The sequence below is a fragment of the Lynx rufus genome, unplaced genomic scaffold (assembly GCF_022079265.1).
Source record: "Lynx rufus isolate CCGP_SWC_20201006 ecotype Redwood Valley unplaced genomic scaffold, mLynRuf1.p SCAF_18, whole genome shotgun sequence".
Classification (NCBI taxonomy): Eukaryota; Metazoa; Chordata; class Mammalia; order Carnivora; family Felidae; genus Lynx; species Lynx rufus.
The window spans coordinates 7,003,074-7,029,297 of record NW_025814832.1 but is presented as its reverse complement, the minus strand read 5'-3'; the positions used below and the strand labels follow the sequence as shown (position 1 = coordinate 7,029,297).

At 37.6% G+C, this 26,224-nt stretch overlaps 1 protein-coding gene and 1 long non-coding RNA gene across 3 annotated transcripts in view; one reads left to right on the top strand and one right to left on the bottom strand.

Annotated features, from left to right (window-relative positions):
* The first annotated feature begins 1,427 nt into the window (after nucleotides 1-1,427).
* Nucleotides 1,428-19,683, top strand: LOC124513057 (uncharacterized). The gene is made up of 2 exons (XR_006962290.1): nucleotides 1,428-1,788; nucleotides 19,447-19,683. It is a non-coding gene; the product is annotated as an uncharacterized LOC124513057 (long non-coding RNA).
* SUZ12 (SUZ12 polycomb repressive complex 2 subunit) overlaps nucleotides 4,596-26,224 on the bottom strand; it is a 47,113-nt gene continuing 25,484 nt past the window's right edge. For both annotated transcript variants that reach the window (XM_047080770.1, XM_047080771.1), the window contains 9 exons: nucleotides 26,002-26,095; nucleotides 19,712-19,817; nucleotides 16,255-16,432; nucleotides 14,153-14,244; nucleotides 13,804-13,947; nucleotides 12,848-13,005; nucleotides 12,266-12,464; nucleotides 9,921-10,000; nucleotides 4,596-7,199 (listed from right to left, as the gene is read on the bottom strand). In XM_047080770.1, the coding sequence (XP_046936726.1) occupies nucleotides 6,854-7,199; nucleotides 9,921-10,000; nucleotides 12,266-12,464; nucleotides 12,848-13,005; nucleotides 13,804-13,947; nucleotides 14,153-14,244; nucleotides 16,255-16,432; nucleotides 19,712-19,817; nucleotides 26,002-26,095 (1,397 nt within the window). In that variant the 3' untranslated portion in view covers nucleotides 4,596-6,853. The remainder of the gene's footprint in view (nucleotides 7,200-9,920; nucleotides 10,001-12,265; nucleotides 12,465-12,847; nucleotides 13,006-13,803; nucleotides 13,948-14,152; nucleotides 14,245-16,254; nucleotides 16,433-19,711; nucleotides 19,818-26,001; nucleotides 26,096-26,224) is intronic.

Below are 26,224 nucleotides of genomic sequence, written 5' to 3'. Positions count from 1 at the left end.
GCCCCATGCCGGAATGTGGACTTTGCTCAGCTCGCATCCAGTGCCGCCCTTTCTGTTCCCCACATTCCAGGTCTTCTTCCTTGGATTCTTCCATTATTTTAGTGAAGCGTTTCCTCCACTTCCTGGGAATCATTACCCAGGAGGCAAGATTTTGGGGAAAGAGATGTGGAAATTCCTTCCTTTTTCCTCCACTTGAGTGGTGGTGACTGGTTAAGAATTCTAGATCGGAGATCATTTCCCCTGAGAACTTGAAGTCATCGCTCTTTCTAGCTTCTAGTATTGAGAAGTCTCGGTGCTTTGCTGCTGCCTGTTCATTTGTATGTTGTATGTTTATTTTCTGTCTGGAAAACTTTATTCCTGGTCTTCCCAAGTTGGTGTAACAGTCAGCTGCGTAACCCATTTCACTGGCCTTGTGGGTATTTAAGTTGGTAACAACCTTTGAACTCACTAGATTGTAAGTTCCTTGAGGTTTTGTATCTACTGTAGCAGATGTTCTCAGTCCTGACTGCATACTAAAATTTCCTGGAGAACTTCTAAAAATAACAAAAATTCTGATGTAATCCGTATCAGTGGAGATCAGGCTTTTTGTTGTTGTTGTTGTGTGTGTGTGTTTTAAGAAACAGAATGGTTCTATTTGGAAGGCAGATTTGGGAGCAACTGCTCCAAAGTAACCAAAAGTCAGTCTCCACAGTAATTCTGTTGCAAATCTAAATGTAGTCTACTAAAAAGACTATCCTTTATTCTGAAATAATCCCTCCTGTTCTTTATGTACTGACCTTTTATAAAGTGAAAGTGCCAGTGGACGTCAGTCAGGTTTGATTGTTCTGTTTGCAAATCGTCTAACCAGACAAAACAAAAAGTCAGCAATGTGAAAAATGTGTATTACTGGTCTGTGAAATACACAACTGTGGGATCTCCTTGACACCCTACATTGCCTGATATCTGGGCATCTGAGAAATACTTTTTTTCTTTTTTTTAACGTTTATTTATTTTTGAGACAGAGACAGAGCATGAACAGGGGAGGGGCAGAGAGAGAGGGAGACACAGACTCTGAAATGGGCTCCAGGCTCTGAGCTGTCAGCACAGAGCCCGACGTGGGGCTCGAACTCACAGACCGTGGGGCTCGAACTCACAGACCGTGGGATCATGACCTGAGCCGAAGTGGGCTTAACCAACTGAGCCACCCAGGCACACCTGAGAAATACTTTTAAATGAAGACCTAGTACTTTTCTTCTTAAAAGACAAAAGCTGTATTTGCTAAAATAAAACTAATCTCTCATAAAAGCTTTTAATCTCGAGGCGCCTGGGTGACTCAGTTGGTTAAGCCTCTGACTCTTGGTTTCCACCCAGGTCATGATCTCGCAGCTCATGGGGTCGAGTCCCACATCAGGCTCCACGCTCAGCATAGATTCTTTCTCCCTCTCTCTCTGCCCCACCCCTGCTCATGGTTTCTCTGTCTCTCAAAATAAATATTTTTTTAAAAATGGGAAAAGATAAATACAATAGTCCAGTATCAACCCTGTTTTCTAGAACCAGCTTTATAAAGTGATTCATCCCATGTGACATTTAAGTAACAATCTTAGGCTTGTCTAAGAATGTACTTAGTGAGTTTTTAGCCTTTTATAAAAATCAACCTTACCCTCATAGGAAGCAGTACATAGGAACCCAAGATACTCCAGGAATTGGATCATAGACTATATCCTGAGAACAACAGAGTGCATGGTGTGTATTTAACTTCTGCCATGTCCTGGTACTCCACTTGGTTGGAGGGGAGACTGCATACATGAGGTAAGACTGGAAAGATAAATAAAGTCAGGTCAGGAAGAGTATGAATTTCATTCTGACAACAACCAGGAACCATTAATGAGATCTCTCCTTTAATGTGGTACTTGGTGTAATTAACAGAACCTCGCATATTTCCACCTTTCTAGGAGCGGCATACTATTTATACTTAATAAAATGGAATTTTAATTTTTTTAAGTTTAGAGCATGAGCGGGGGCAGGGGGGAGAGAGAGAGAGAGAGAATGAATATGAATGAATCCCAAGCAGGTTCCATGCTGAGCTCGATCCCATGACCCTGAGATCACGACCTGGGGGCCAAAGAGTTGGACACAACCGACTGAGCCAACCAGGTGCCCCCAAATTGAATTTTTAGAAACTATTTTTGACAATGACTATTTTTACTTCATAGAAATTTACTGTGCTCAGAGCTCTGTGCTACACACTTACCCATTTTGCCTTTTTCCTAGTGAGAACACCATCCTTCTTCAATTACCTTTTCTATTGTCCGGACTTAATTTTTTAAAGATTTTTTAAATATAAGAACTATAGGAAGGGGCGCCTGGGTGGCTTAGTCGGTTGAGCAGCCGACGTTGGCTCTGGTCATGATCTCACGGTTCCGGAGTTCCAGCCTCGCGTCAGGCTCTGTGCTGACAGCTTGGAGCCTGGAGACTGCTTGGGATTCTGTGTCTCCCTCTCTCTCTCTGTTCCTCCCCTGCTCGCACTCTGTCTCTCTCTCGAAAATAAAGATTAAAAAAAACTGGAGGACACCTGGATAGCTCAGTCATTTAAGCGTCCAACTCTTCATTTCCGCTTAGGTCATGATCTCAGGGTCATGGGATCAAGCCCTGTGTCAGGCCCTGCGCTGACAGTGTGGAGTCTGGTTGGGATTCTCTATCTTCCTCTCTCTGCTCCCCAAACCCCAAATAAATAAAACATTTAAAAAAACATGTAAGAACTTGGGGCTCCTTTGTGGCTATGTCAGTTAAGCGGCTGACTTTGGCTCAGGCCATCTCATGGTTTGTGAGTTTGAGCCCCATGTCGGGCTCTGTACTGACAGCTCAGAGTCTGGAGCCTGCTTCAGATTCTGTGTCTCCCTCTCTCTGCCCTTACCCCACTGGCGCGCTGTTTCTCTCAAAAATAAACATGAACTATAAAAAATACATAAATTGAGAGGTTTCAAAAATGGCAATGTGAAAAGACTCATCTGTTCTCTACTCCAGCTATCTTCCCCCAAAGCAGCTATTTCTATGTATTCTTCAGACATATTCTATAACCAAATGGGGTATATTCGTTTTTCAATTAAATTTGAAGCATGCTAGAAACTGTTCTGTACCCTTTATCGTTGCAAAAAACCTTGATCCTTTTTCATTGCTGCATAGTATTCCACATATGGAGTGTATCATTTAACTGGTTCCCTAGTGACTTCTGTCTAACCTGTTTTCAACAGTGGTAGCAATTTGTCATTTTACACATGTTCTAGTTTATCTGTAGGATAACTACCTAAAGATGGAATTGTTAGGGCAAGACAAAATGCATGATTTTAATAGAACATACCAGATTGCTCTCTCTAGACTTCGTACCAACTTATTTTCCCACTGGAAATGTCTTGAGTGCTTGGTGATGTGCCGGTAGTGACTTTCTAATGACTGTATTAGCAAAACTTCCTCCTTTAGCAAGCTGAGTCCATCTGTGTTCTTGCTCTTATTCTTTCCCTTTCTGGTAACTTTTATCTTTGGCTTCTGTCTCGTCTTAGTCTGCATTCATGCTTAAGCCTCCCATCCATTCTCCCCCAAATTCTTTGCCTGTCTTGGTAGAGCCCCATTTTCCACACACTCTTCATAAGCCTAACTCCTTTCCCATGCATTCAACGCATCAACACTGTTTCCAAGCACTTCACTCCCTTCAAGTGGCTCTTACTCCTTCTCTACACTACAGGACTACTGCTTCCTTTCTGCAGTACTCTTCTTCACCTCATCACTCCTTCATCCCACAACACCGCTGAATGAGGGCTTCTCAGGACGGGCTGTTGCATATCTCACCTGGGCTATTACAGTAGCATCCTAGTGATTGATTCTTCCTGTGCAGAGCCTCTTCCCTCCCAGATTCTTACCGTCACGGCTCACCAAAAACACAGGCTGGTTTGTGTCCTATCTGTGCGGTAATCTCCAAATACTCCTACTGGCTGAAATCCAAACCCTTATAAAGCCCTGAGCTCGTGTCACCAAATATCTGAGCACCAACTAAAACCGTGAGGCAGTACTAAGGCCAGTGAGATGGGCCTTGCAACGTAATGAAAGGCGAAGCAACTGCTTAGAAGATACTACATACAGTAAGCTTTGGAAGCACAGGGGCACGCAGCTCAAAGACGACACAGCAACCTGCATACAGGCCACAGGCTATTACCAATCAAGAGCAGCCAAACTGTCAACTCTTCTGTAAAGCTTCCCCTATCTGTCCAGAGTTAACTTCAACAACTAACCTCACAGAATGTAGTATATAACTTTATTATACGGCGTATCCTTTTAAAGTTTATTTTTTTGAGAGACAGCAAGCGGGGGAGGGGCAGAGAAAGAGCGCGAGAGAGAATCCCAGGCAGCCTCTGCACTGTGAATGCAGAGCCCCAAGCAGGGCTTGATCTCACAAACCACGAGATCATGACCTGGGCCGAAACCAAGAGTCGGACACTTAGCTGAGTCACCCAGGCACCCCTCATTTTACTTTATAATTCTCATTTGTACCCCCTCTATGAGCTTTTTGAAGGCCAAGATAAATTCTTTTTCATTAAAAAGAAAGAAAAAACCACAGAGATGGATAAGCTATTAGGTTAACATTGCCATTGAACTGTAAAAATATTTTTAGACTATTACCAAAATTACCATAAGTAACATACTAGTTGCATTTGACGTCACTGGAACTGAAAGCAGGATTTTACATTAATTTTTTTTCGTAATTTCTAGTTCTGACCAGTGGGTGTACTTTTTCTGGATCCTTACTATCATAGCCAAAAGAATATTTCAGTATACGCATTAACAATGCATAATAAAACCAAAACCAAAACCAAAACAGAATACAGCTTTTATATTATTGAACTTTATGTACAAAATCATTTGATTTCAAATAAACATTTAATGTAAAAACAAACGTTCTTTTAAACTGAATTTTTTTTTTTACATCTACTGTACCATTCAAATGCTTTATCATCTTACATGATTTCTTCAAAATCTCTTATCAAGGGTACATATAGAAAAGCATTTTTTTATAAATAGAAACAAAGGGATTTTTTCAGCTTTTATTATAAGATGACATAAAAAGTTTACTCAACAGAAGTAATTTCATTACTATTTGGGGGAGGGAATCACCGACTTTTTGTGCAAACAATGCTAGCCTTCTTTTAAGCATTAAGAGCATAACTGCTTAAGAAATGACATAAGCAATAATTCTACACCTACATCTCCCCTAAAATAATCTATTTTTTTTTTACATATGTGCACAGCTTTAGCAAATTAAAGCCCGAGAGAAATGCTCGAGATTCACTATCCAGAGGCATGATCAGAGTTGACTGTAACTCCTCATGTAGAGAGCTTACCAATCAAGGAGTCTGTAATGAAAGCTGCAGTTTCCCTCTTTCCTATTTTTTTAACACAAAAATCAATGACTAAGAACTTAATACTGGATGACAAATCACATCCACACTATTAGTTAAATAGCCTCACAGTTAAACACATCTTAAAAGACCAATCAAATCAGTATTTACATTTTATAAATTTCTGAAGACACCATTAGAAAGCTTATATATCCCTTCATTAAACAAAATAGGGAACTGCATCTGATGGTGGTGGAATGAAATTAAAAAATTAAAAATACCTGTATTTACAGCAGCATTGATCCTTTATAAATAAAGAATATGAAAATGCAATTATCTTTAAGGATAATAAAAAATTGAGGTGATGTTACTCAACCACAGTGCTTGGAGTTGGAATAAAAATCTATTGGTGCTTGTTAATGTGCCAGTAGTGAAACCACTTTCTGTTGGAGAAAATCCAACTGCAAATATGTGCATAAAACACATATCTCACAGGGCAAAACTGCTCACAATTCAAGTCAGCTTATCTGTATTGGATATTCTAATCATGAAATACATTACAAAGACATCCTTGCAAAGAAAAAAACAAGTTATAACATCTTCTGGTTCATTTTTATAGAACATTTCCTTCCTCAAAAGTGGCATCTTAAAAATCCCAAACTCATTCTTCCCTTAGTTTATAATGAAAAGATGCGGACAGCTGAATTTTCAATGTGATTACCATGTTGGGAAAAAAAAAACCAAAAAACCAAACAGCAAATGTTCAAGTTTAAAAAAATATACTGGGTGAGCAATGCAATAAAATTATCCACATAAAAACAAATGGTCAGTAACCTTGTAAGCCAATATGACATTTCACTGTCAACTATATGAAAAATTAACATTTCCTCAAACAGGCATAAGATGAAGAAGTGCTATTTTAAAATTGTAAAATGAACTTAGATAAAATATCTCATTGTAATCTCATTCCAAATTGATAAATGATTTCAAAATCAAGGATCAAGGTTTGATTGCAAATAATAATGCAACATAATTTCAAGAAATCTCCAATTTTTAAAAAAGGGAATCACACTCCAATTTTCCCTCCCCAAGAAAAGGTTTCACAATTACAAAGTAGAAAAACAGCCAGTCACAAATGCAAAAAACATTGTAATTTAAATATAGGAAATAATTTCTAGCTTATCAATTCAATATATTTCATAAGACAATTGTTAAAGTTAAAAATACTTTCTTTGAAGTATTGCTTTTCATGCTCAAACTAGAGAGTGTTTTAATGACATCAATAAAACTGATATACATGTAATGCTGCATAATGAAGTGAAGTAGAACCCTGATACAAATACCCTTGTTGAAATCATTTACTTCATCTAACAGTGCCTGTTTGAAACCTATGATTACAAACAAAAACAAAACCCTTCCTAGAGGCTGAATTCCCTAGAATGACAATTTCAGTGTTTGTCCGTAACATGGGGTTAGGCCTTTTCTTTTCAGAGTTTTTGTTTTTTGCTCTGTTTTGAAACCCCTGAGACACCATCTGCTTCCAAAGCTTTCTCTTTTGAGTTAATTTCACTAAATCCATTTGCTGTCCCATTTTGTTCTTCAGTGATTTCTTCATTTGCAGGGGAAGCAGATTCTCCTTTTTCTAATTTTTGCTGCATTTCACGGAGCTTGGTAACAGCTTTATCTATTGACATTATGCTAATAAGATTAAAGTCATGCATGCTGACTAGATGAAGCATGAAGTTTCGACATAAATTCTTCTTAATTATTTTCTGTCCATAGTTTTCTACAAACAGCATACAGGCATGATTCATTTGATTGTCAGCAATAAACCTATTTAATAAAAATAACACAAACATCAATAGTAATACAAAGCATTTTTGTCAAATGCAACATAACTATGACGATACTCCAGTAAGTGATGATTTAACAAGCAGTAAAACTACAATGAAGCTGAGATTCAGTGACCTGAATGGGCTTACGGTTTTAAAATTTTTAAGAGATTTAATTTAACCAGAGCTTAAATAGAAATCATTTCTGTCTGTCCTAATGAAATTGCACACAACAGTATTAAGAGTATATAAAGCATTTTCTCTTGCCAGCACCACCTTCATGAACTCTCTACAAACAAGTTAGCTATCCCCTTTATTCTCTCCCTTGACCTTGACACACTTTGCTATTTCAGAAGCAGCATTTCTCTGCATTTTCAGTTCACGGAAAACCTTTAAGGAAACAAAGATGTCACATTTGTGACAATATGGATGGACCTTGTAAGCATTCTGCTAAGTAAAAGAAGTCAGAAAGAAGGACAAATACTGTATGATCTCATTTATATGTGGAATCCAAAAAAAACAGGGGCATCTGGCTGGCTCTGTTGGTAGAGCATACGACTCTTGATCTCGGGGTTGTGAGTTTGAGCACCATGCTGGGAGAGAGTACTTAAAAAAAATAAAAACAAAACTCATTTTAAAAAAAGATCAGGGGCGCCTAGGTGGCGCAGTCGGTTAAGCGTCCGACTTCAGCCAGGTCACGATCTCGCGGTCCGTGAGTTCGAGCCCCGCGTCGGGCTCTGGGCTGATGGCTCGGAGCCTGGAGCCTGTTTCTGATTCTGTGTCTCCCTGTCTCTCTGCCCCTCCCCCGTTCATGCTCTGTCTCTCTCTGTCCCAAAAATAAAAATGTTAAAGAAAAAAAAAAAAAAAAAAGATCAAACTTACAGGCACCAAAGGCAGAAGGTGGGGGGAAGGGGGGATTGGAGGAAGGTATTCAAAAGGTACAAACCTTCAGTTGTAAGATACATAAGAACTAGGGATATAATGCACAACATGATAACAATAGCTAACACTGTTGTATGATATATAGGAAAGTTGTCAAAAGAGTACTAAGAGTTCTCAACACAAGGAGAAAATTTTTTTCTTTATTCTTTTTATTATATCTGTATGAGAACAGGGATTTTAGCTAAACTATTGTAATCACTTCACAATATATGTAAATCAAACCATCATATGATACGCCTTATAAAGTGATATATGTCAATTATTTCTCAATACAACAGAAAAAAAAGCCACGTTAAAAAAAGATTTGAGGGGCGCCTGGGTTCGGCGTCCGACTTTGGCTCAGGTTATGATCTCGCGGTTCATGGGTTCAAGCCCTGCGTCGGGCTGTGTGCTGACAGCTCAGAGCCTAGAGCCTGCTTTGGATTTTGTGCCTCCCTCCCTCTCTCTCTGCCCCTCCCCAGGAAGCACTCTGTCTCAGTCTCTCTCTCAAAAATAAACAAACATTTAAAAAAAAAAAAAAAAAGATTCGAAGATGTCACAACAAACGTGGTACAGTGTGGTTGTGTTAGTAGAAAGCATGCAGGGTGCACCCACAATGAATAGAATTTGAAAAAATAAAATTAAACCAAACAGGAGAATGGCTGCTCAGTTACCCACTGAAACTGTGAGTTCAACAAGGTCTGTAAAGTCTGCCTGCAGATATCGTAAAATCCAAAGTTTACCCAGCTACCTGCCACTTTATAATGTTGGTAAATCATGAACCCCAATAGTTGTTATTCTAGCAGATTTGGATCAAGGAATGAAAATGGAACTCAATATAGTAATACGACTAAAATTCTATCTTGAAACTGGCATATCAGGACAAAAGAAAAAATAGACACTAAGCTTCCACATACATACTTTACTCACAATGGAGTTTTAATGACTAGACCACGGACCAGGCAAACATCTTCTATGAAAGGACAGAGAAACATTTTAGGCTTTGCGATCCGCTGTCTTCCTCTTTTTTTTCTTTCAACCCACTTAAAACGTGAAGACTATTCTTAGCTCAAGACCATATACAAAAAAAGGCTATGGCTCATGCACCCTAGACATCTGGGCTAGACAGAACTTCTGCACCAATTCCTCTTCACTCCCAGGAGTAAAGAAACAAAAGTGCTCCTTCCCATTTATTTCATTACAAATGAAAAAACCTTGGCTGCTTGTACTATAGAAGAAAGCCTTAAATGAGGATCTAATAATGGAGTCAGAGGAGAAAAAAAACGTGTATTGATGGGCAAACAGTTCCCACAGGGAAGGAGACAGAACTGTAGGAAAAGCAATGTCGTGGAACACGCTTTTAGCCATAAAGGCACAAGAAGTACTGTTCTACCCTGACTTCTATGGAACGGTAGTAAGAAATCAGAAAAGCTACTTCTATCTTATTCTTCATAATTAAGCAATTTTAAAAATTATGGTAATAACTGTGATAAGTAATTTTCAGGATTTCCACACATACAGCACAGGACGTTATCTTTTTAATCCTTGGCAATAAAAGAAATGAAAATTGGGTCATTAAAAAGACATATTAAAGATAAAAAATGCCGTTAGAGGTTACACCTTCCTTACATAAATCCCTTTTTCCTTATGCAGTTATAATAGTTTGGATTAGAGTAAGATTAGGGCACATTATGTCAAAGCTAACGGAATTTTAAATAAGATTCAAACACAGATTTATAGAATGTGAAGTAGCAAGAAGAGCAAAAAGGAAATGGAATATTTAAATTTAGGAATACCCTACCCATGTTTCATGACATGGAGATTCCATAGTTTCATCACCTCCTTCTCTCCTTCATTAACATCAGAAAATTCCTCAATTTGCTAAAAGGAAAGAAAAAATATCTATTAAGTGCACAATAAACAGAATTGGTATTTCTAAGAAAAAATTGTGAGAATGTAAAAAACTGAACTTTTGTAACTAATACCACAATTTACTTACACAGCAAAGTGGGAACATCAAACAGCTTTTATTTTAAGTAGTAATTTTAAAAGGGAAACCCTAAGTTACGAAAGTGTTACCTATTAAAAAATGAAAACACAATACAAAATCACAAGAAAACCTGTATTTTCTTTAGTTAGTAACTGTTTCATTTTTATTTATGAAAGACTTTTTTATGTCACTCGCAACTATGTGGATGGAACTAGAGGGTATTATGCTAAGCGAAATTAGAGAAAGACAAAAATCATATGACTTCACTCATATGAGGACTTTACGACACAGAACAGATGAACACAAGGGAGGTAAAAATAATATAAAAACAGGGAGGGGAACAAAACAGAAGAGACTCGTAAATATAGAGAACAAACAGAGGGTTGCTGGACGGGTTGTGGGAGGGGGAATGGGCTAAATGGGTAAGGGGCATTAAGGAATCTACTCCTGAAATCATTGTTGCACTATATGCTAATTTGGATGTAAATTTAAAAAAATTAAAAAAAAAAAAACAACAAAAAAACGGGAAAAATATTTTTTTTTTTAATTTTTTTTTTTTCAACGTTTATTTATTTTTGGGACAGAGAGAGACAGAGCATGAACGGGGGAGGGGCAGAGAGAGGGAGACACAGAATCGGAAACAGGCTCCAGGCTCTGAGCCATCAGCCCAGAGCCCGACGCGGGGCTCGAACTCACGGACCGTGAGATCGTGACCTGGCTGAACTCGGACGCTTAACCGACTGCGCCACCCAGGCGCCCCATATTTTTTTTTTATTTTAAAGTTGATTTATTTTGAGAGAGAGAAAGAGAAAAAAAAGAGAATCCCAAGCATGCTGTGTGAAGCCTGACATAGGGTTCGAACTCATGAACTGTGAGATCATGACCTGAGCTGAAACTGAGTGGGACGCTTAACCAACTGAGTCACCCAGGCGCCCCAGTTGATAACTGTTTAAATAACACAATTACAAAAATTGTGGAGGGGCACCCGGCTGGCTCTGTCGGTGGAACATGAGACTCTTGATCTCAGGGTTGTGAGTTCGAGCCCCAAGTCAGGTGTAGAGATTACTTAAAAATAAAATCTTTGGGGTGCTTGGGTGGCTCAGTTGGTTAAGCATTCAACTCTTGATTTCAGCTTACAGTTCGTGAGATTGAGCCCCATTGGGCTCTGTGCTGACACTGTGGAGCCTGTTTAGGATTCTCTCTCTGTCTCTCTCTCTGCCCTTCTCCTACTCACACTCTCTCTCTATAAATAAATAAATAAACTTCCAGTAAATAATATCAAATCCAATCAAATCTTTAGGGGTGCCTGGATGGCTCGGTTGGTTGAACATCCAACTCTTGATTTTGACTCGGGTCATGATCCCAGGGTTGTGGAATGAAGCCCCATGTCTCACTCCGTGCTGAGTGTGGAGCCTGTGTAAGATTCTCTGCCCCTCTCCCCCACTCATACGTGCTCTCTAAAATAAAAAAAGAAAAGAAAATCTTAAAAAAAAAAAAAAAAACAAAAAAACACCTGTGGGGGCACCTGAGTGGCTCAGGTCATGATCTCATGGTTCAAGAGGTTGAGTCCCACATTGGGCTCTGTGCTGACAGCTCATACCTGGAGACTGCTTCCGATTCTGTGTCTCCCTCTCTCTCTGCTCCTCCCCCATTCACAGTCTCCCTCCCTCTCCCTCTCTCAAAAACAAATATTTTTTTTTTCCAACGTTTATTTCAAAAACAAATATTAAAAAAAATTATTTAAATAAAATATAATAATAAAAAAATTGCAGATTCCAAAATTCCTTCATTTATTTACTTATTTTTTTATTAATTTTTTTTTTAACGTTTATTTATTTTTTAGACAGAGAGAGAGAGAGTATGAATGGGGGAGCGTCAGAGAGAGAGAGACACAGAATCTGAAACAGGATCCAGGCTCTGAGCTGTCAGCACAGAGCCCGACGCGGGGCTCGAACTCACGGACCGCGAGATCATGACCTGAGCCAAAGTCAGCCGCTTAACCGACTGAGCCACCCAGGCGCCCCATCAAATTCCTTCATTTAGAAAGAGCTCCTGTACATTAAGTCAAGATTTTAAATCATATTAAACAATAGTTTTTAAACACAAATCCGTAAGATTCTAAAGTCACAGTCAATAGTGATACTAGTAATACTTACTGTAATGGTTTTTTCTCTTAGCCATTCAGGATCCTTTTCATCTTCACTGTCTACTTCCATTTCTTGTGGACGGAGAGGTAAACAAGTATCACTATGGAAATACAGACGGTTGTGTCCACTACTGTACGTTCGCTGCTGTTCCACTTCTCCATCTTCAGATTCAAGAAATTCAGACATGCTTGCTTTTGTTCGTTTTGGTCTAATGGAAAGAGATGTTGATGGAACACTGAGTGACAGGGATTCTTTCTATTTCACATCTCTCAAATAGAGTATGTTCCTTGTTTCCTATCTAGGTATGCACATACTAACTTCCACTGGAAAAATTCCTTAATCTCTCGAACCACTAGAGCAGTCGTGATATTAACATTTAAAACACAGGAAAAAGTTCTAAGGAGGAAGTAAGAAAATCACTGTGGGAGCTGGGGAGGGTTATAAAGCAGTATACCACCCCAGAGACTTAGCTAACAATCTGAAATAATGACTCCCACCTAAATAGTAGCTTTGTCTGGCTCTCCTTTGTTCTTCCACCATCATCAATAAAAGTCAGAGGATAAACTTTTGTTGTATGACCTTTTTACCTACCTGCACACAAGAATGTGTGTGATAGGCGTTCTTTTTACTGGTCCATTTCGGCTAAAAGCAAATCCAGGTTGGCGATGAATATCCTGAGGATTTCCTGCATAGGAGCCATCATAACACTCGTTGATAGAAACATCTATCCTAGCACCTTTTGGATGATACTGTAAGAAAAATGGCAAGATGCTTATAATAAGGAAATATTAATTATCCCTACCCTGAACACCTAACATGCCAATTTATTTTAAAAAGTACTAGTGGGTTCTTAATGTTTTGGAAACTAAAATAAACTACACATACCAGCATGGTGAAAGGGAAGTGAGAAGATCTGGACTCAAGAAGATCTGTGTTAAAATCCTGGCTGTGACATTCACTGGCTTGGTAATTTTGTACAAATTATTTCTTGTTTGAGCAAGAATAAAGAAATTACCACTTAATTCAAAGAGCTGGTGTGAGGATTATGTGTGTCAATATAGGTGCAATATGCAAATATATACAAACCGAATCACTGTAATTCATGCATTAAGCAATCCATCAAATGCAAAGATTTTGGTATTTTTTGCAGAAGGGAAATTTATTTTATCATGTTTTAATTTCAATATAATTAACGTACAGTGTTATATTAGTTTCAGGTGTACAAAAGTGATTCAACAATTCTATACATTACTTGGTGCTCAACATGCTAAGTGTACTCCTAAAAAAAGCACAATTTTTGAAAGTCAGACTGTCTTATATATTACTGGTAGGAAAAAAAAAGGGGGTGCCTAGGTGGCTCGGTCAGTTAGTTAGGCGTCCGACTTCAGCTCAGGTCATGACCTCACGCTTCGCTGAGTTCGAGCCCTACATCTGGCTCTCTGCTGTCAGCACAGAGCCCATTTCGGATCCTCGGCCTCCTCTCTCTCCGCCCCTCCCTTGCTCACCCTCACTCTCAAAAATAAACAAACATTAAAAAAGTTACTTACAACATAATTGAAGATAAATCTGCTGTGGCAGAGTTTAAGATGCTTGAGTAAGCTATAAAGTTTGCGGCAATTCAGAGTACACCATGGGCAATGTAGGTCGTCTCTTGCTTCGGTTTGTTGTCTCGTGTTGTTGTTATAAAGGAACTTGAAAATAACAAAAAACAGCAAATCTCCAACTTAAACATCTCAAGATATTGTTTCATCATCCCCTTTAAAAATAGTTAAAACGACTTAAAAAGAAAATCAAATTAGAGACATTCTTTCATTTAAATATGCAAAATATTTCAGACGTGATGTGCAAAACAAAGGTGTTTCATGATTACTTAAAAATGAAGGGCCAGATGTTTACCTGATAAAATATTCTTAATTTTTGTCGGTTTTCGTTTGAAGTATCTTTTTCTTTTCTTGTTTGTAGGTCCGTATTCAATGATTCTTTAACAGCTGAAAATACATACTTTTATATTTAATGCAAATACCTGCTTATAAAAAGTGAAATAATGCATCTTGTGAAAATAATTAAACATGAAATGTTTCAAAGAATTTTACTTATGGTACTTAAAACGCTTTTTGTTCTCATCCTCATGTGATGATTATAAGAACAATCTCCTTAACCAGCACCCCTAATCAGTTAAGGTCTTTACTGGCAGGAGCCATTTTTTCCCCTTTAAAAACCACCTCTTATATTCTAAACCATTATAAAAGTACCCCAAATAATTATATGTAGTCACTACAGTATTTTAAGCACTCTGAAGGTCAGAGTATGGTTCTGACTGGTCTTTGTATTTTCAATGCACAGCAGTGAGCAGACTTCCACTAAGTGTTAGTTTAACAAAAATTAAATTAAAAATGATTGTATTAATTTCATTGCAAATCCAAAAGATAATGGCCATCAATAATTTTGTTCTATTTCTTTATAGACTTAAAATGTTTTTACTTTCCCTGACAGAACAATTTCATATGTACAATTTTGTATGAAACTTTTTTTCTCAGTCTCTTTGAAACTCTTTACCTAGCAGAATGGCCACAGAGTATTTTCAGAAGTACCCAGACCACAATTTACTTGGGAAATCTTTGCCCTGACACAGGCCACTTCTTACATCTCTTGGACTCTAACAGTAACCTGCACACCATAAATGGACATGAGGGGTCAATGTCAAAGACAACTGTCCTACACCTTCTGTCTTCTTTAAACAGACTTAGACAAAAACACATAGATGCTCTCAATCAAGGACAGTGTTCCTATCAGGCAGGTACAAGATGACAGAACACTGCACCTGGGCCTTAACTCAGCAGAATTAACTTCATTTAGAAGTGTTTTTCCTCTGGGGCGCCTGGGTGGCGCAGTCGGTTAAGCGTCCGACTTCGGCCAGGTCACGATCTCGCGGTCCGTGAGTTCGAGCCCCGCGTCGGGCTCTGGGCTGATGGCTCGGAGCCTGGAGCCTGTTTCCGATTCTGTGTCTCCCTCTCTCTCTGCCCCTCCCCCGTTCATGCTCTGTCTCTCTCTGTCCCAAAAATAAATAAACGTTGAAAAAAAAAAATTTAAAAAAAAAAAAAAAAAGAAGTGTTTTTCCTCTAAAAATTGACTGCAAAATTTAACCTAGTAAAGGGGCACCTTGAGTGGTTCATTCAGTTAATAAGCCTCTGACTTCAGCTCAGGTCATGATCTCACCGTTCAAGAGGTTGAGCCCCACGTCAGGCTCTGTGCTGACAGCTCAAGAGCCTGGAGCCTGCTTCAGATTCTGTGTTCTCCCTCTCTCTCTCTCTCTCTCTCTGCCCCTTCCCTGCTTGTGCTCTCTCAAAAATAAATAAACATTACAAATAAATAAATAAATAAATAAATAAATTTAACCTGATAAAATTCAAGTTATGATGATCCACACCTAGAACTGTGAAAACACTCTGAAATACTGAATTCAGTTCTATAACATATACAAATCTTTACATGAATTATAAAAAGCATACAGTTCCAAAACCCTTAATATAGCTGCAGTTCCAAAATCTAAAAAGTTAGAAAAACTAATTGTTTTTCTCATGAGCTTCTGAGAAATGTATTTACTGGAAAAACGTGTTCTAAATAGACATGAGGCTATCTCTAGACCTCATCTGGAGGCATTCCGTAACACATGGCATATATATATACTATATGTTCCATCAGACTTTTAACGTTAAAAACAAGAGCCACAAAATTCTCAGACATATCTGGCAGAAAACATAAAGAACTGCTGAGATTTCTAAAAGAATAATTATTAGCACAAAAGGCAAACAAATTAATCCGAAGCCAAGTCCTAACTCTGTAAAGCATTATTTTGTAATTTTTTACAGTTTATTTATTTTTGGTAATCTCTACATCCAACTTGGGGCTCAAATTCACAATCCAGAGTTGCATGCTCTTCTGACTGAGCCAGCCAGGCACCTATGCAAAGTGTTATTTTGACAGCAATGTTTTCTTACCTATAGTCTGAGTAGGTTTAACTGAACCAGGCTTGTTTTCTTGATGAAGACTCTCTGAATTTCTAGTGGCAAGAGGCTTGGCAATAGGAGCTGTAGATTTATCATTGGTCTCTCCTGTCCAACGAAGAGTGAACTGCAATGTAGGTCCCTGAGAAAATGTTTCAAATGGAGGCAGCCTCTAAAAAACAAAGCATAGGAGAAGAGTGAAGATTCCATATAATGAAAGAAATCATAGGGGAGAAAAAAAGCCTCCCAATATTTATTATGATAAATTAACGTGGATTTGAAAACATCTAAATGCCTACAGAGATGGCCAGGCAGATAAAGCAAATCCGTGGCGCTGTACAGACTGTAGTACTGGAGTGCTCGGGTTGTGTACAAAGAGCCACTTAACAGCAACAGATGAACTGTTGCGATGTGCAAACAGAAGCCCAGTACCATCACATTTTCAGATTTTTTTCAAAAGTCAGAAATCCAAGTTTGCGTGGGAAATCTTCCTATTTTTACATGTTGGCAATCAATGGAATATGGCTTTAAAGGCAACAAAAAAAACCGTGGTAACCAAAGCCTGCCAGTTTGCAACCTCTGTTAGATGACCAACTACTTTCTTTTTGTAAACTGAACGATTATGGCAATTTGTAAATTTTCCTGGACTTCTTCAGCTTCAATGATAGCTGTCCTTGTTTCTCCTGTTTGGGTTTTGGGACCCGGAACTATCAGCCTTCCTCCCCAACCTCAAATCATTTATAAAACGACCCTTCTGGTCTCCCTTAATTCCCAGCTAACATTTAGCCATCTGCCCTAATCTCTCACCTATCATCAAGGATTTGCCTGTTATGCTGATGATCCCAAACTGATCCTCAATTCTTTGTGCTTGAGGTCTAACCCCATATATCTCCAACTGCAGAGACGCTACTGCTTGGATGACATCAATGTCACCTTGAACCAAAAATATGTTTAGATGTGAATCTATTTTCTCTCCTTCCCAGGCATAATTATTTTTGTTCCCAGCATTGTTATTCTACTAGTGATCCTAAGCTAAAAACTTTAGAATTACATTTGACCATATTTTTCTTTTTGTTTCTCTTACATAATCACCAAGTATAGATCCTTATTACCTTTTTACTACAGTATCTCACCTGCTCTCCTGCTTCTACTTTTTACCTCTCAATTCATATGTAGGAGACCAAATAATCTTCTGAAAGACTACTTTCATTTTATTCCATAGAAACCTTCAGTGGGCTCCTGTATATTTTACTGCCATACAAGCCTAACCTCCTACATCTTTATTACAAACAGTCCTCTTAAAACTGTAATTTTAGACAGGAATGAAGTAAGTGTGCTTTTATAAACTAGTTTTAAAACAGTTAAGTCTGTATCTAGGTATTTATCTTGTAAATATACTTACAACGCATAAAGATACATGTACTAGTATATTTACCACAACATTTGTGAAAATGTAAAAAAAATTTAAGATAACTGAATTACCCATTAAAATAGCATCGGTGTAGTAAATTATGGGACATTTATTTAAAAGAATACCACAACACTTTTAAAAGTTAGAACCAAATCTAAATGTTCCAATTTTAGAAGGATGCTCATTTCATATTGCTTTAATTTCTTGGGAAAAACCATCAACTCATATATATATAATTCTTATTTTCTTGTGAATAAAAACTTTAAACAAGAAACTTAAAACATAATGAACACTTGCATGAAATTCAAACACTGCAGATAAGCATAAAAAAATAAAAATTTAAAATTCCGTCACCTAGAGGTAACCACTATTAATTTTAGAAAAAATAGGAATATGTATACTATTAAGTAAAAATTAAATACCATGGAAATCCTATCAAAGTATTGTTCTTTTTATGTCTACCTTTGTAGATTTAAGGTACTTCCAATTTCTCATTATTTAAAAATTTTGCCAGGACCTGTTACCTACAACTTATCAGTTAACCAGTTACTACACCTTGTGACAAAATTGAGTAACTGGACTTAATTGCTAATGCCTACATACACAATCTAAAATGTCATCCATATTGCCAGTCTGCCCTCCAGTAAGGGTGTCCCAACTTACTCTTACATTAAAGCATTATTTGAGAATATGTGTCCTCACACCTCCAACTAGAAACTGTCAATCTTTTTAACTGTCAAACCAGTAGTTAAAATAAGATCTCTGATTTTGTGTCTCTGAATGCTAATAAGGTTGAATATCTTTTTAAAAGCTTGCTAGCCATCTACATTTGCTGCCCTAAGAATTGCCTGATTGTTCTTTACCCATTTTTCTAATTAGATAGCTTATCTTTTTTCTGGTTGATTTATAAAATTACACATTCTTAATACTAGCTTTTTGTATATTACATTTTCCCCAGCCTATCGTTGTCTTAAACTTTAGATTTTTGCAGTTTTAGAAATGATCCACCTTTAGTTATTTTATGCTTTCTAGCTTTTGTATCATACATACAATGGCTTTCTTCACACTATCAAGATTATATTAATATTTACCATTTTTTTCTGCAGTTACGTAGTGTTAGTTTTTACATTTCATTTATGAGACTCCTGGAATTTATTAGGTCTATGTTTATTTCCAAATGGTTAGAGACCAGTTTTGTCACAATTAATGAACAGTCCATCTTTCCCACACAGATTTAATACTAATTTTGTCACAGATTAAAGTCCAAATGTACATGAAACTTTTAAAACTATGCTTCAGTAATCAGCACTTCTACTCCTGTTTATTATACCATACAATTTGGGTTTTTTTTTTACCTTTATACTATGTTCTACTATTTATTAAGTAAACGTTCTCAGACAACTTCCACAGTTTTCCTTAGTATTATTATAAATTGTTTTATTTTAACTTGAGACTTATTTTCAGGCTTAAAAAACTGCTGGGATTTTGCTCATGATAGCACACTGACCTAACATATTTAAAAACAAACGACATCATTATTTTGTTGAGTCTGCCTACCCAAGAAATGTTATTCATTCTTTTTAGTCTCTTAGAAAAGTTACTTTAAGTATGGTTCATCTAAGTTCTTGATAAATTGGTCATCATATGTTGCCTGCTGTTACTATGAATGGGATTTAAAATAGTTAACATTTATTGAGCACTTATTTTATGCCAGGCACAGTGGTAAGCATATTTCATTATTTCATTAAATATCAATTCTATGCCTCATTTTACAGATGAGAGAACTGAGACACAAAAGATTAAATAATTTGCCAGAACGCCACACAGTTTGGAATGGAGATTTGAACCTGGCCGTCTGGCTCCAAGGACAGTGCCTTCCTTTAATACTCTGACTAGGTAACTTTTACTTTGTGTATTTTAAGGTATAAAAACAAAGAACTTGTTACTTCCAACAAGAATTTGCATTTGGGAAAGAACACATCGATTAAAAAAATGGGAGTTCATAACTATAACGTGCTCCACCTTCTAAGTATTCCATACCTTCCCATCAAGAATAGTCTCCCATGTTGCTCTTTTCTTGCTTATTGGACATTCTTCCATTTCCTGCATGGCTACTTCATATTCCCCATCTAAAAGCTGTAAGCGCCTGTTAGACAAACACATACACTTTAAAGTAACCTGTGTATTACTGTAAGTACACAAATCTACATCTTTAGATTTATACTAAAAAGCATTTATTAAATTTATAAACTAGCTTACATACCCAACAAGCTTTTGAAATATACCTACTCTCCACTCCTGACAAAAGCAATTTTAATGATTTGCACTAATAACTATTATTACTAGAGAATTGTTTCATTATTGTAGCTACTCAGATATAAATTTAAACATTTAAAGTATAATACATGCCTCAAGTCTCAAAACTTGGTAAATTTTAAACATTAAGTATAAAGCATAAGTGTAAGCTTTATACTTTTAAAAAAAATAGGATAACAACAGTGTTACAATACTTGCCTTAGGGAACCACTAAGAATTATGCCTCTGTTATTTCTAACTATTGAAAATATTTGAACTAGAATTCTTCACTTTCATTCATCATGACCAATAAACTTGATGATTATGACTCTGATAACTACACGATCCTGGGGGCACCTGGCACATATAGGTGCTCAATAAACATTTCATGAATGGATGAATGAAATACCAACTGAAACAAATAATTAATGCCCATATTCACAGTGTAGTTTTAATGTGTGTGTACATGTATGTGTGTGTATGTAAGGTTTATATATTTTTTTTCCATACCTTAATCACTGGTAACACTACTACCCTAAACACCATTCTTCAACCATGCTCAATAATTCATTGTATACAGCAACAATCTGGCTTCTATTCGTCAGTCTTGGGAAAATTCTGTTAGATGATAATAGCTAACATTTATTGAGTGCTTACTATGTGCCAGGCACTATTTTAAAGACTTAACGTTTCATTTAACCTTCCCAACTCCATAAAGTAGATTACTCTGCTTTTCAGAAGAGGAAACTGAGGCACCGAAAGATTAAGTAGCTTGCCTTAAGATGACACAGGAAGTAGACAGAGCTAGCAATTGAACCCAGGTAGTCTAAGTCTGACCTTAACACCAAATGATTTTGAGACTTAACAGTTTTTGTCTTTATGCTATGCTCCTTGTATTTATTCTTTGACAGTACATCAGCAAAGCTATTTAACTTAGTATTTTACAAAACTATTTTTATTTGAATAGGTAATACATTCACATACTTCTAAACTGAAACGAAGCTTCCCTCATGCGTTTACATGGCTACAAAATATCCTATTTTATAGTTGCACATTTGATAGCTACAATCCAATTTACTCTCCTACCTGTAATGCATGAGGAGGCCCTTTTTTCCCACAGCCTCATCAACAGTGCTTTATCAGTTTTTTGATCTCTGCCAAACTGGTAAGTGAAAAAATGACATCTCAGTGTACTTTTATATTCAGATGTCTTATCTTTTAAATGTTTAAGAACCACATATATTGTTTTGTAAACATCTTTATCCTTTGCTCATTCTTCTATTGTGCTGTGAAACAGCCATACTCTATAGTATGAGTTGAAATTACTTTCCTCTTGTCGTTTTTGACTTAGCTTGTGACAACCTCTTTGTTTTCAGAGTAAGGTTTTAATTTTGCTCACTATTTCATACTTTTTCTCTATGGCTTTTGAACTGTAGTCATTCTTTAAGGAGACTTTAACTTCTCTGAGATTATAAGAAGAATTTTTATACATCTAACTCCTCACATCTTGGTGTGTAAAGTACTTTTCCTCCACTAAAAGGGATCAAAACTCTTTGAAGTGGCCAATTCCAGAGCAGAAGTAGAGAGGGAAAATGTAAGCCTGAAATATCTTACTATTCAAAAAATAAGGAAAAACTAACAAAAAATAAATAAAAGTAAAAAAGACATATAGGACCCTGTTGGGAGGGCCTCCTCCTGACTAAATTTGGGACAATTTGGACAATAAAATGAATGACCAATGGCTAGATTAAAACAGACGTACTAAAAATGGTATTTGTTACTGATTAAGAAAACATACTGATTAAAAAAATAAGTTGAGGGGAAGAATGCTCTTCTATGTCATTTAAAAAATGCCAATAAACATGAAAGAAATAATAGAATGTTAAAAGTTGGCAACTGTCCTAAGAATAATTTTTTCAGGCACGCCTGGGTGGCTCAGGTGGTTAAGCATCAACTCTTAATGTCAGCTTGGGTCATGACACCAGAGTCACAGGATCAAGCCCTGCCACTGGGCTCCACTCTGAGCATGGAACCTGCTTGGGATTCTCTCTCTCTCCCTTTGTCTTCTCCCCTGCTCACGCTCTCTCTCTACAACAAGCAAAATGAAAAAAAAAATTCTTTTTTAAAGAATAATTTTTTCAAGGAAGAATCATCAATGGATGCTAAACTGTTGGGTAAAAGGTTGTTGGGGAGAAAATGGACATTTACCCAGTTTCACATATTACCACAGAAATTACCTATTTAAAATTTTTTTTAATGTTTATTTTTTGAGGCGCGCACACACACACACACACACACACACACACACACACGTGGGGGAGGGGCGGGGGGGGGGGAGACACAGAATCTGAAGCAGGCTCCAGGCTCTGAGCTGTCAGCACAGAGCCCGATGTGGGGCTTGAACTCATAAACTGTGAGATCATGACCTGAGCCAAAGTCAGACGCTTAACTGACTGATCCACCCAGATGCCCCGAGATTACTATTATTAATTAAAGGAAAAGGTACTATTACATTAGAGAAATACTATGAACACCACCTTAACCAAGTGACCAAACCTAATTTTACCTGTGCCTGTGATATACACAAAGAACACATCACCATTCAATGTTCCTGCCCAAAATGTTTAACCTGAATCTAATTATAAGGACATATCACAAAAGTCCAAACCGAGAGACGTTTTGCAAAACTACAGGCCTGTACTTTAAAAAGTATCACAGATAAACAACAAAAAGAGAAAGGACACAGATGCATAAACAGAAAACAAACTAGTGGTTGCCAGAGGGGAGGGGTGTGGGGGATAAACAAAATATGTGAAAGCAGGACTCCTGGGTGGATCAGTCAGTTAAGCGTCCAACTCTTGATTTCAGCTCAGGTCAAGATCTCATGGCGTGTGAGACTGAGCCCTGCATTGGGCTCTGTGCTGAGCCTGCCTGGGATTCTTTTTCTCTGCCCTTCTTCCACTTGCACACACACGTGTGCTCTCTCTCAAAATAAATAAATAAACAAACTTAAAAAAAAAAAAAAAAAGAAGTGAAGGAGAGTAGGAGGTACAAACTTCCAGTTATAAAATAAATAAGTCACAGGGATGAGAAGTACGACATAGGGAACATAGTAACACCATAATAACCTTCTATGGTGACAGACGGTGACTACACTTATTGCAAACCCTGCAAAATGTATGGAATTGTCAAATCACTATGTTGGAATTACTAGTTGTATCCCCGAAAGGAGTATCATGTGTCACCTATACTTCAATGTACAACAATGTAATACGAATTATAATTAACAGTAGAAAGTGTAGCAAAGGCAGAAAGAACAGAAAAAAGAAAAAGGGTTGAAGAACTATCCCAAACTGAAGGAGACTGAATAGATATGGCAATTAACAACTAGCTCACAGGTCACAACCCTTGACTGGGGGCGGGGTGGGAGAGGGGGAATAGCTATGAGGGGGGCATTATTGTGGTCAGCTGGGAAGAGTATTAAAATTCCTGAGTATGACAGGTGTATTGTGGTTATGAAGGAATCGTCCTTGTTTCCAGGAGATGCATACATACTTTAGGAGTGAGGAATGAAAGTAGAGTGTCACAAACTAACTTTCAAACGGTTAAGCACAAGAATAAAATACACATTCACAAATAAAGCAAAGGTAAAACGTTAACAACTGACGTTAACAGTGAAGGGTTATGTGGGTATTAATGATATTTATTGTTCAACTTTTTCACAGTTCAGAAATTTTCATAATGGGGCGCCTGGCTAGCTCAGTAGGGAAGAACATGCAATGCTTGATCTCAAGGTCGCGAGTTCAAGTCCCAGGGTGTAGAGATTACTCAAAAATAAAATCATTACAAAAAAAAAAAAAAGAAAGAAAGAAAATTTCCAATATAAGTGGGGGGAAAATTCTGTGTTTTCTTCTTGGTACTTTTATTTATTAAACAGAAAGCAGTATTTCAGGGGTGCCTCAGTCGGTTGAGCATCTGACTTTGGCTCAGGTCATGATCTTATAGTTTGTGAATTCGAGCCCCACATCAGGCTCTGCTCTGCTGTCAGCGCAGAGCCCACTTCTGATACTCTGTCCCCCTCTCTCTCGGCCCTTCACTTGCTCACACGTGCACTCTCTCTCTTAAAAATAAACTTTAAAAAAAAGGCAGTATTTCATAAGTAAAAGGAATGTGTTAATACATATATAAGGTAGAAAGAATTTTAAAAGGCACGCACGCACACACACACACCCCGTGCTGCCTAAAATAGAACACTGACCAACACCAACAAAGCCCAGTGTGCTGCATCCTACTTGCTTCTCCCACAGACATAACTACTATCTCCTAGAACATTTGTTTCTGTTGTTTTCCATTTAAATCTCTAACTCATGGGGTGCCAGGCAGGCTCAGTGGGTTAAACGTCCGACTTTGGCTCAGGTGATCTCATAGTTTGTGAGTTCAAGCCCCACATCAGGCTCTCTACTGTCAGCGCAGAGCCAGCTTCAGATCCTCTGTCTCCCTCTCTCTCTGCCTCTCCCCTGCACTCTGTCAAAAATAAACATTAAAAAATAAATCTTTAACTCGTAAGTTAAACTTCACAAAGACACTATATTGTTTTAATATTAAGTGATATATTCTAATAGTGATGTTAAGTGATTTATTCTAATACAGTAACCAGAACTTACGGCATTTTTCCTAACCATCTTTACTTTTCTATTAAAGGCCTCGTGACTTTCTTTACCTGGTGGCTAACAAGTGATTACATAAAGCAACAATCTAGTACTTTTTATTTTTTTTATTTTTATTTTTATTTTTTTTAATTTTTTTTTTTTTTCAACGTTTATTTATTTTGGGGACATAGAGAGACAGAGCATGAACGGGGGAGGGGCAGAGAGAGAGGGAGACACAGAATCGGAAACAGGCTCCAGGCTCTGAGCCATCAGCCCAGAGCCTGACGCGGGGCTCGAACTCACGGACCGTGAGATCGTGACCTGGCTGAAGTCGGACGCTTAACCGACTGCGCCACCCAGGCGCCCCAATCTAGTACTTTTTAAAGAGTAGGGAGAATGTACTAGTTGCTGTCCTTGGCTCTTTCTCCTATACCTATTAGTGAACTGTGTTAACCACTAGCAAGCAGCCTGAAACAAGAACTCATGGCACATTACAGGTTCCATTCTCCAACTTGGTCAAAAAAGAATGCTACTGGTGGCTCAGTCGGTTAAGCGTCCGACTTGGGCTCAGGTCACGATCTCATGGTCTGGGAGTTCAAGCCCCTTGTTGGGCTCTGTGCTGACAGCTCAAAACTGGGAACCTGCTTCAGATTCTGTGTCTCCCTCTCTCTCTCTCTGCCCCGCCCCTGCTCAGTCTCTCTCAAAATAATAAAAATAAAATAAAAACATTAAAAAAAAATGCTGCCTTTGTTTCCTAGATCTTCTTTCACTGGCACTAAGATGCTTCCCTCCCCAATGAAAACTGCAGAGATGATGACAAATCCAGGTCGTCTTTGCTACCCTGTGCCAAATGCACATAGAGCTACATGATGACACACAGATTTCTTCCTTATCTCTACAGGAAATACATAGTGTCAAGATGCGCACATGGCCCACTTAATTCAGATTTCTGTTCAAATATTACCTTCTCCTAGAGGCTTTCTCTATAAAACAACCACGTAACACTCATCACTAAGTGACATTAGTTGACAGAATTTTGGGGGCAGTGGTGTCTGTTTTCTCCACTAGAAGTTAAGCTCCATGAAGGGAGAGATTTTTTCTTTCTTTTTTTTTCTTTTGCCTTTTCACTAACCTAGAACAGTGTCTGACAAAGAAGGGACACTCAGAAAATACATGCCTAATACACAATCTTAACTGAGCCATTCCAGTAACAACTCGTCTGTGTTTATTGCTTTCTATGTGACAAAGAGAAAAATTCAGTATTTACACATTTTTTCATTTTTAAGAATAAAGAGAAATTTGGCAAAGAAATATCACACTATATTATGCTTGAGAATAAAAACGTTCCAGAACATTATGGGAACCTCACTTGTCCATCAACATTACCTGTTTTTATCAAATACTGTCATTTGTGCAACAAATGTCTTTTCCCCATCTTCACGATTTCGTTTTCTTCTAGCTGGAAGTTCTTCATTGACATCTGTATTTCACAAACATTTCTCATGAATCACATATTCAAACAAAAATGTCACATTTATGGTATATGGTCCCTTATCCCAAATTACGTATAAATTACGATTAAGTTGTGATACAATATCCAGATTTACAC